The 10,112-nt window shown below is 53.8% G+C and overlaps 1 protein-coding gene across 1 annotated transcript; it reads right to left on the bottom strand.

Moving 5' to 3' along the window:
* Window positions 1-1,137: 1,137 nt before the first annotated feature.
* Window positions 1,138-7,633, bottom strand: CFAP20 (cilia and flagella associated protein 20). The gene is made up of 6 exons (XM_052686426.1): window positions 7,420-7,633; window positions 4,540-4,619; window positions 3,596-3,707; window positions 3,315-3,503; window positions 2,264-2,374; window positions 1,138-1,599 (listed from the first exon to the last, which is right to left on the bottom strand). The coding sequence occupies exons 1-6, from the start codon at window positions 7,501-7,503 to the stop codon at window positions 1,594-1,596; spliced, it is 582 nt and encodes a 193-aa protein (XP_052542386.1). The 5' UTR covers window positions 7,504-7,633; the 3' UTR covers window positions 1,138-1,593.
* Window positions 7,634-10,112: the final 2,479 nt, after the last annotated feature.

Here is a 10,112-nt window from a genome sequence, read left to right as displayed (position 1 = left end):
TGACTCCACTTAACGAATCTTATGCCCAGCCAAACCTTGACAAACATCTGAGCAAGATGGATGGTGCCTTCCCGTGTGGGCTTCCTTGGAACCACCAAGCTGTTTAGCTGCTACGGAAATCAGGAAGACTTCCACCAGAAAGCTTTCTACAGGTGCCATGTAGCACCAAGCAGCAGCACAGGGTCAGCACCTCCCTTTCCAATCACAAGGTGCACAAAGCAGCTGCATGGGAGGTGACACAAGAACCACAAGTGGGGCCCTCATACAGGACTGAAGATAAATGGTCATTCCAAGTCCCGAAACCAGGACTAAACACTGAACGTGCTGTCCTCCAGGGGACACCAGCTTTGTTTCACAGGACAATAACCCAACTAAACCCCAGTTCACACACAGCCCAACACCATGGACTGACCCCTGCGGTGGGCAAACACCGCCTGCACGGCTGCTGCGGCCCGGCCCCAGGGAGGAAAGGCATCAGCGCCCCCAGACTTTCTCCATTACTGGTGGAGGTTTGCAGCCTCCTCTCTGCACGCCACTCCACAACAAAGGCGAATCGGCTCGAGGCAGGGAAGGGCAGGCTCAGAACAGGAAAAGACTTCCGCTCCGCTGCTTCGCTGCTATTATGCTTCTTTGCTAAACCTCCTCTTTGATCCCCGGGGAAGGGGACAATTTGGCAGTCGGAAGGCTATTGTGAGCTTTCTGCTGTAAGTAGCTGCTAAAGGCTTGGCTGAGAGCAGGAGTTGTTTAAATACACAGCTATCAGAACTGTGCCAGTTGAACAGGCAGGTAAGACCAATTTGTCACTGCTGAGAAAATGGCTTCAAGTAGGCAGGGAATGAAAAATCCATTTCCGTGTACCAGAAGAGAACAGCATGGGTTTTGTCACAGGTCAATTAACACCAGCTCATGAACTGGAATAAGCCTCGGCACACAGATCCCATCTCCTCTACTGAAATCTTCCTGCTTTTCCTCTCTCCACACCACTGCTGTCCGCAACCCTTAAAAAGCAAGGCTGCCAAAATCAAATTCAGAGGCAAATCTTAACATCTGGGTTCCTATGGAAACTCAGCACTCTCTGGAGTGCAAACTCATATGAGCTGAAGAGCCCATCAAAGGAGGAAAATGACAGGAGCAGACTTACAAACAGTCCAATGTTTAATAACTTTCCAAGAATGAGTATTACATCCATATTTAGAGTGTATATAAAATAAGAGATGGAAAACAAGGAAAGGAAGATAAAATTGGTATCTTCAAGGGGGCACGCTTAACTGCAATTCCTGCCAAATCCTCTGTTCAGAGGGGCAGTGGCCACTTTGAGCAACACCAGATCAGAATCCACGCCACTTGCAGTGTTTAGGCTCAGCACTTTAGGAACAGTTAGTAGGAAAACTTTGATTCTGTAGGATGTGCACACCAACAACACAGTCCCAGACCTGCTATGTGGTCAACTGTGTCCTGTCCAGAAGGATACTGGATGAATCAAAGTTACCCTAGGCAAGGTGAGCTGACAGAAAACTTGGTCTCAGCATGACTTTCTCCTTCACCTGCTTTTGCCGACTCGAAACGTTTCTCGTGTCTCTTCTCAATACAGTGTTATTGCTGGACAGAGCAGGGAGAAGAAAGGAGACACTTAGTACACACACACAGCATTCAGATGGCACCAAGAAGACTGTCTGGGAAGGCACTGAGATCCCTGAACACCTCTGCGAGGCCGCTTCATCCCAGAAGGATGTGACAGATTCCTCAGAGGTGTGGCCTCCTGTTCACACTGCCTCCCACTTCCCACAAAGATCAGGACTTCCCACCTCAGATCCTTGAAACTGTATCCAGGAATATTCCCTGTTAAAACCAGGTATTTGCACAGGGAAAGCCTGGCCCTGACACAGAAGGTGCAGCTAGCTGCAAACAGCAAAGTCACGGTGCTGAGTCATGGGCAAGAGCTCCCACAAGATGCCAGAAAGCTGCTGCTCTGCCCAGCACCCTCCAGCACAAATGGGAAGGGAGAGGGGAACAGCTGCACAGCTCTCCCTGCTCCCAAGTGGGAATGGCAACTTCCATGTGCTTTGGCAGGAAAGCCACTCAGCAAGCCACCAGACAAACTGCTCATCCTGGAAACAGAGAGGGTGCTCCCTAGCTGCAGGTCAAAGCTGGAGAGAACTCTGCTCCCAGAAGAAACTCTGGATTGTAAAGACAGCAGGAGAAGGAGAAATGCTTGCCTGGCCCCAGTTCTGCTATCCGCCTTCTCCCCTCACAGCTGGCTCACCTTGGCCTTGTTCTGGACAGGCAGGTACAGCTTGAACTCAGCTGGGAGCTCATCCTCAGAGTACAGCCGGTCAGAGAAGTACACCCGCCGGATGCGACAGTTGGCGTGGATCTGTGAGTCACAACAGACAGTCAGCTCCTTTTTCCACTTGCTGTCCCCACATCCAGCTTTGCCATCACGCAGCAGTTTGGATTCCCCAGCTCAGCAGCCTGCATGAGCCCTTCCAGCCTGATCACTGCTGCTGAGTGGTCTCCCTCCTGCCGCAGCACCATCTGTTGCAGGTTTGGAGGCAAGGTGCCACAGCACACCGGCTATTCAAAGAACTAAGCAGTCAGCAAACACCCTTGTTTGTTTTGCAAGGAAGGAGACATTCTGGCTGCCCCTATAGAAGAGTTTTGGCCTCAGTCTTTCCAGGAGACCTCATGAACTTTCTGAATCTAATGGACAGCAGAGAAAAGACAACAGCCCTCTGCTTTCTTAGCTGCTCTCTCCATTGACACAGGCTGTCTCAGGAAGCATGGCCAAACTCTGCCATCTCCACAAAACAGAGATCCATCTTATTTGCTTGGTAGCAGAGTGTTCTTGGCTGTGAACCCGTTTCTACTTCTCCACTGGTATCAGCATTAGCCAGAAGGACACTCAGCCTGCTGCACTTGAAGCACTCCCTCTGTAGGGCTTCCTGAAGTTGGTAATCACACTGTCCAGGCTGCGCTGCCTCTGCTACCAGCTGAAGGAATCGCTGCAGTCCCCTCGTGGGTACGTGAGAAACCTGACATTTCCCAGGTCAGCAGTTTGCTGATCTGAGGGCAACCCCACGAGGCACTGCAGCAGTCGTACTAAGGAAAGGCACACTCAGAATAACACATGCCACTCAATACAGAAAATGTGATTTGCCAGCATAAGAACCAAGCTACGCATCCTCAGCGAGAAAAGGCACTGCAGAGGAACCAAATGTGGCTCTGCTTGGATTCCTGCCTCCCAGCAAGGCTGTGCCAACCAGCAGGAAGCCTGCCGCGTCGCTGTCTGCGTGCAGGACGTGAGTGCTTCTTACCTGAACTCTCAGAGTCTCAATGTAATTTGTCCCGTAAGCCCTGCGCGTGAAGTCCGAGAGGTTGAACTGGATTTGGTTCCAGCCGTCGTCCAGCCGCATGGGCATGGTGCAGATGAAGGGCTTCACTCGCGTTGTGCTCTGGTAGTTACTCGCCCGGAAGCGCCGCCGTACGTTCTTGTCATCCAGCACCTGGGGCAAGGAAGGCAGGCTGCTGACACCGAGGTCGGGCTGTCGGCCCCCTCACGCCCACCTCACTGGTCTCTGGACCCTGCCCTCCTCACCTGCACTTCAAAAGTGAAATACTTCTTCAGGTTCTTGATGATCATCACTAGGAAAGGCAGCTTGATGCCCAGGGTCTTCTTTGGGTCAGCAGGGCACGTGATGTACGTGGTACTGAGAAAGGCAGAAAGAGGCTTTAGGATCTCGCACGGCACAAAGCACGCAGTCCGAGTCCCCAGCCTTTCACTTGATCTAATCCCGGAGGACAGGTAGGAAGAGATGGCTGTGACCATAAGATCTCAACAACCAGCAGGGCTTCCTGTATCAAGGGGGAGAGTTTCAGACAAAGCTTCAGGGGGAACAAGCTGAAAGGCCCAAAGAAGGCTTTTCAAATCCCACTTTTCCCACCTAGGGCATGAAACACCTTCCTGAATGAAACACCTTCCTGTTTCAAGGCTACATCAGCACTGTCTCTTAACACAAGCTCTTTAAATGAACAGGTAGAGCCCTCCGGAGCATGGCAGAAGGCCTGCGTGCTGTATATGGCTGGAAAGACAAAGGTCATTAGCCCTAAAAGCACACGTCATGTCTGGCAAGTTCTATATCAACACATCGTGGGAGGAAGAGCAGTGCTGGCACAGCCTGTCTGCAGGAGAGGAGACTCCACTGCCCTTATAAGGAGCACCCTGCTCCAAACCACACCGCAGCAGCGTGGCTGTGGGGATGCCGAGCCTGCAGCCACAGGAGCCCACGTCTCCTCTTCCAGCTGACAGGGAAAATGTGATTAAGTGAAGCACCATAAGCAATTCCCCTCATAAATCTCTCTCTCCTGCCTCCTGTCTGCTGTCAGAATAGCTGTCACGTGGGCAGAGCAGCAGAGCAGGCCTAAGACATGAAAGATGCAGAAGGCAGAGGGCTGCTTCCTCAATAGCCAGCAGTTACACCTACACTCAGCTCCAGGACAAGCTCTCAGGACACACCAAGGGCCGAAGCAGCCTTCCCCTACCTGACATTTGTTCCTTCAATCTCCAGCACCAGTGACTGGATGTCATTGTCGGTGATCCGCTTGATGTGGCCATTGCGCACCTGGAAGAGAAGCAGGCAGAGAGCACAGCTGTTAATGGAGAGGGAAACGAGACACCCACAGCTCCACAAGCAAGGGGAAAAAGACCCCGAGAGGATCATCTGCATTTACTTGGCCGCTATTGCTCCGGACATCTCTGCTTCCAAGACTTTAATCCTCGCCCCAGAGCGCCAAGGCTCTAAGCAAGTGTCCGTGGCCAAGCATGCTGCACAGACTTGGATTTATCCAAACGCTCTCCAGAGAACAGGGGTGACTCAAGCTTCGTGTAAGGCGCCCAAATAAACAAACAGAAAAACGTCAGAGCAAGAGCAACCCGGAGTGCGATAAGAGGTGCAAGCATGAGCAACAGAGATGTAAGCAAATGAAGCCAGCAGCCAAAGGGTGTAGGGCTCTACTGCTGGGCACAGCTGGCCGCCTCTGTGGCAGAGCAGGACCAGGTGGGAGCTTGGTTCAGACTCTTCCATTACAGAGCACACAAGCTCAAAGCCCAGGTCTGCTCTGCTAAGGGGGACGGCCTCCCAGAGCTCAGGGAGGTCACGCAGCAACCAGCAGCCAACACAAACTCAGCTCTCTCCCTAAGCAACACAGCTGAATCCCAGGGTCTGAAGATTTATGTCTTTAATGAAGCAGCTCACATCCCATCAAATTTATCTCAATTTAAAAGGCACTTTTGCTAATTAAGCCTTCCGCTCTTCTCCATCGCTAAATCAGCAAATTGCAATGCTCCTTCCGACTTCATAAATTAATTTCCTCACCACCTATCACTGCTGCTGATATCCAGGATACATCCAGCTCCTAAAGGGATGGTTGTGATCGGGAACTCCAAAATGACTGACAAATTCATCAGTTCACCTTCAAGGTTCGTATCTCCACAGGGACCTGCCCTAGGCAACGCCGCAGGGGTTTGCAGGAAGGAAGAGGAGCCGTGCCAGCAGCCCACCGCTCTGCCCCATCTCTGCGTGAAACCCCCGTCCGCATCACCCAACCACTGCTGGGAAGTGCTGGGTGGCAGCCTGCCCTGCCAGACTGCTCGTAGCTCTGCTAATTCCAGGAAGCATTAAGCTCAAAGAGGGGATCCTTATGAGACAACCCTATCTCTCCTTTGTATTAAATGCAGCTCTCATGGCCTTACAGGTCACTTGGGAAAAACCAATCACATAAAGGCTGCAATCACTTGGTTTTTAGTTTTTCCCCAGTGACATTTTTTTTTCCCCTCTAAATCATCAGCCCAGCAGAAACCCCACGTGCCTCTATTAAAGCAGCAGCTGGCATAAAGGAAATTAAAGCCAGGAGCCCACAAGGGCAGAGCATGCTGACTTAACACTGGGAAATCACCCTGCAGCAGGTGACAGCAGCAGTAACCAAACCTCCACAGCAGCACTCCCTAGGAGTGGTTTACAGCTCTATACAGAAAAGCCCAGGTGTGGCCCCTCCAGAGAGGTCAGTAACAAAGCAGGCAGCTAAGCGTGCTTGGAACCGATCACTCAGCATTTTCTGCCTGCAACCAGGTCACCTTCCACCTGAGCTGGAAGGCTTTCCTTCTCCAGATTAAAGCTACAACAAAAAGAAGAAACTTGTCTTCCTCAGCACTATCAGGAAGAGGATGAAAGACACCAGAAAAGAGGCTGGTTGGTAGAAATGCAGGCAGGCAGAGGCCCTCCTCCCAGCCCTACCCAGCACAGCATAAACTGTGAGCTGCACCCAGCTGCAGATAACACAGGCGGGCCCACGCTCGTCACCAGCTCCTGCAGGACAGACAGAAAGAGCTGCAAGTGTAACGGCAGCCTGAGGCTTAATCCTAAGCAGGCAGACTTCTGGAGCTGTAAGACAGGGTAACGGCCTTCTCAGAAAACAGAATTCCTTCTAATGCCCTATGGATCAAGCAGGAAACTATCTGCTTGATGATTTGAAGGATGAAATGAAGGATGAATTGAAAAAGCTCATTTTGCAGTTGCGTACCCCAAAGCCCCGAGGGGGAGGCAGCTTCACAGAGAATTATTTCTGAACAGACGTTATTCCTTAAGGCTGCGGTTGCTGCTGGCAACGCTCTGGCATAACAAAGCCCAGAGGAAAGCGAGCCAGGACGGCGCGAGGCCGACCTCTGGAGGATCGCTGCTGAATCGGTGCTGGCACCAAGGGCCAAAGAAACGCTCACAGCAGGCCTGGGGACGCACGGGGCACCAGGATGCGCGGGGCTTGTCACAATGTAGTGGTGAGGCGCAGCCAAGCACGAGCTCCTTGTGCCACCTTCCTCGTCCAGAGGCGAGTGGGAAGAGGGAACCGCAGGAGCTGATGAGCTCCCGCAGACACGAGTAAGCGCATCCCCACGTTGTGCCAAGGGGCCTCGGATGCTGCTGGGGCAGGCCGAGAGCTCCGAGCAACCATACGCAAAAAGAAGCGGCCCCCAGCCCGGGGCGCACACCTCCTTCCCGGCTGCAGGGGCCGGGCTGTGCGGGCGGCCGTCGGCGCTGCAGCAGCTGCGGATGCCCCGCGGCCGTTACCGGGCGCCAATAACGCGTTCAGCCGGCCCGAGGCAGCCCCGAACAACCCCCCGCCGCAAACACGGCTGCGCAGCCCTGGGACGGCTTATCAGGGCATCGCGCTACGGAGATGCCGGAAGGGATCCGGGGACCCGCGGGATCACCGAGTCCGAGCCGCGGCTCCACACGGGGCCACCCGGACTCGGAGCCGGGTTGCGGTGCCCGCCCCGCAGCGGCCCGCGCACACGGCGCTGCTCTCGGCACCGCCCCGCTCCTCGCGGCCCTCCCGGTGACGTTCTGCCCGCCCCGCTCCGCCGCGCACCTTCTTGTCCCAGATCTGCAGCGGCTTGCTGCCGATGCTGTACAGCACCGAGAGGAACCCGCTCTGGAATGTGTTCTTGAACATGGCGGCTGCGGGAGCAGCGCGCCGCCACCACGGCCGGTGGCGGAAGAACACAGTGGTGGCGGAAGAACACAACAGAACTGGTGAACCCCTCCGCGCCGCCCCGCTGTCGTCGCCGCCGCCGCCAGGCACTTCCGGTAACCGCGGCGCCGTCACCAAGGAACTACTTTCCACGCGGACGATCTACTTCCGGGGCCGCTGCTGATCTACTTCCGGGGGCGCTGCCATGGCAACGGCGCCGCAGGCCGGGCCTGCTGCTGGCACGCGGGCCTCGCCCAGGTTGGCCGCGTCTGTGAGCAGCGTGAGCGTTCACACTGCCTCCACTCACCGTTTTAATATCGCGTTTTGCTGCAAGCGGCACGTGTGGAAAGGTGTTGTAATTTCAATCTGTCTTCATATCTCAGTGTGCGTTAAGGAAGTCGAATACCCGCTGTAGGAACACACTCTCCTCCCAGCGAGGCAGCAGCACAGCTGCACTGAGAGGTGTGGGAGGCACCGTCCCTGCAGGTGACCCAGAGCCGTGGGGATGTGGCACTGAGGGATGTGGGCAGTGGGCCCGGGGGGACCCCAGCCCTCATCCCCGAGGTACAGAGGAGCTGGGTTTTGGGGAGCATGCAGAGAAGGCCCATTACAAGAGGATTATCCAGTCCTAGACGTGAGCAGAGGTGCCTGCTCCAAAAATAGCCGTCTGCTGAAGCATTTCCTGCCTTCCGAGTTCCCAGCAATCCGATGCCTTCAGAGGAATGAGATCTTCAGGAAACTCCTGAAATGTTGCTCCTCTGAAGTTTCACACGGCTGCGTGCAGTTACCAGAGCCAAACACAGCAGCTCTCTTTAGCGTCAGCAGGTCTGTGCTTGCCTTGGAGCACATGCTCTGTGTTCGCAGCCTGGGAAACCATAACACAGACCATCATCCTCTCAGCACAGTTGATCACTGTGGAGCACAGAATCTCATTCGTGCTGCACGTCCCAGCGGAAGGGACAGCGCTTGGACTGGAAAACCAGAATCAAGTTCAGTCAGTATCTCTGTGAGCCAAAAACATTGAAATGCACGGCAAAATGAGAGCAAAGCGACGACTGCTGCAAGGAGTGTGGGACCCTGGCCCTTGTCCAGATGGCTCCACACATCTCCCATAGTCTGGATTTTCCCACGGAAGCACAGCTGGGTGAAGGTCTGTTGTAAAAGGAAACTAAAAAGGGAATTAGGAAGGAAATGCATAGCCACAACACATGGGAAGGCAACGTGTGAACGTGGCTCTGGGTGCTGAGGAAAACTGGATGAAGACTGTTGGAGAAGACAGGCAGAGAAAGATGGGCAGCTGATAAGCAGAAATGAGGGTGTGTGCAGGAGGCAGTGCCAGCATGTGCTGGAGACCTTTGGAAGAGAAGGGTCAGGTCAGTGCAGCGGTCCCATGCCACCCTGACCCAAACTCACATTCAGCAGTGCAGACTGGTCTGTCTTTCAGAGAGCCTGGTCTCAGAGGTGCCCTCGACAGCTTCTGTAACTGGGGCATGGAGGAAAAACCACATGGGCTGTAAAGGAGATGAGCAAATGAAGATAAACGACCGTGTGTGGTCGTACAGCCCAGTCAGAAGACTTGAGACAAGAGCTTCAAGTACTGCAGAGTTCAAGTTAACATCTTTCCCCTCAACACTGGCTTGGAAATGAAGGCTGCCTGCACTGAGAGGAGGAGAGCTCAGGGCAGAGAAAGAGAAGGGAGCTCCTGCTGAGAGAGCCATGAGCAAGGCCCATGGGTTGGAAGAATCAGGTACCAGCATTAGCACCCAGCCTGCCACCTTCAGAAGAGCACGTGGGTCTAAAGAGAGGTGTCCCTAAAGATGGCAAATGGCTCCTTTTCCTTTGCTCATGGTGACTGTACAACTAGCTGCTCTTGCTCTCCTCATAAAGCCCATCCTGGCAGGCCACAGGGAAAGGCTGTGCACCCTGCAGCATGGCCAGCCCTGCCCACAGCTCCCTCCTCACTGAATATTCTTCCTTAAATGTTTCTTTCCCAACTTTTATTTAACAATATAGAATTATTTCAATTATAACATAGAAATGTCCATTGTGATGCTACATCCCCTGCTGCTCCCAGACTCTGGCAGGGGCAAGCTGGCTAACCATGGTCTGCCAAAAGCTGGAAGAGTCAGAAGAGCAGAGGAACAACAAACCAATAACTGTTAGCACAGCCCTCACATTTCCACGTTTTCTGAGTCAGGAAGAGGTCAATGGGGAACCAAAGGCAGAACTTTTTACAGAAGAGCTGTGTTCATTAGAAGGTGGGTGCCATCCAGCCAGGCACTCAGCCCTGCCCGTGCTGCACAGTCTGCCCGCTGCCATTCTATGCACGCTGATAACGATTTCATTCTGCTTATGGAAAATTGGGAGCAACAGCATCGGGACCTGGGGAGAGACAGGAGGAGTGAAGTGAGCGTTTCAGGATGCTGCCTGCACACTGCTTTGCTCTCCTCCAGTTCTGGTGGTAAGGAAACACCTGGGCCCTTTACCACGCTGCCCATTCCCACCAGGCTCAGCCATGCCCTGCACCAGCGCTGCACAGCATGATCACTGTAGCCAAATCCAAGAGCAAGCCTACAAAGATTTGCTCCCTC

Source organism: Tympanuchus pallidicinctus, unplaced genomic scaffold (genome assembly GCF_026119805.1).
Source record: "Tympanuchus pallidicinctus isolate F22 unplaced genomic scaffold, pur_lepc_1.0 scaffold22, whole genome shotgun sequence".
In the NCBI taxonomy this organism is placed as follows: domain Eukaryota; kingdom Metazoa; phylum Chordata; class Aves; order Galliformes; family Phasianidae; genus Tympanuchus; species Tympanuchus pallidicinctus.
Note: the sequence above shows the minus strand (reverse complement) of the source record. Positions and strands in the feature narration are given on the sequence as shown.

Coding starts and splice junctions, on each gene's coding strand:
- CFAP20 (XM_052686426.1), bottom strand. CDS start 7,503: ATGTTCAAGAACACATTCCAGAGCGGGTTCCTCTCGGTGCTGTACAGC. Junction 4,620..7,419: donor TGCAGATCTGGGACAAGAAG/GTGCGCGGCGGA, acceptor CTTCTCTTCCAG/GTGCGCAATGGCCACATCAA. Junction 3,504..3,595: donor ATTTCACTTTTGAAGTGCAG/GTGAGGAGGGCA, acceptor TCCTTGCCCCAG/GTGCTGGATGACAAGAACGT.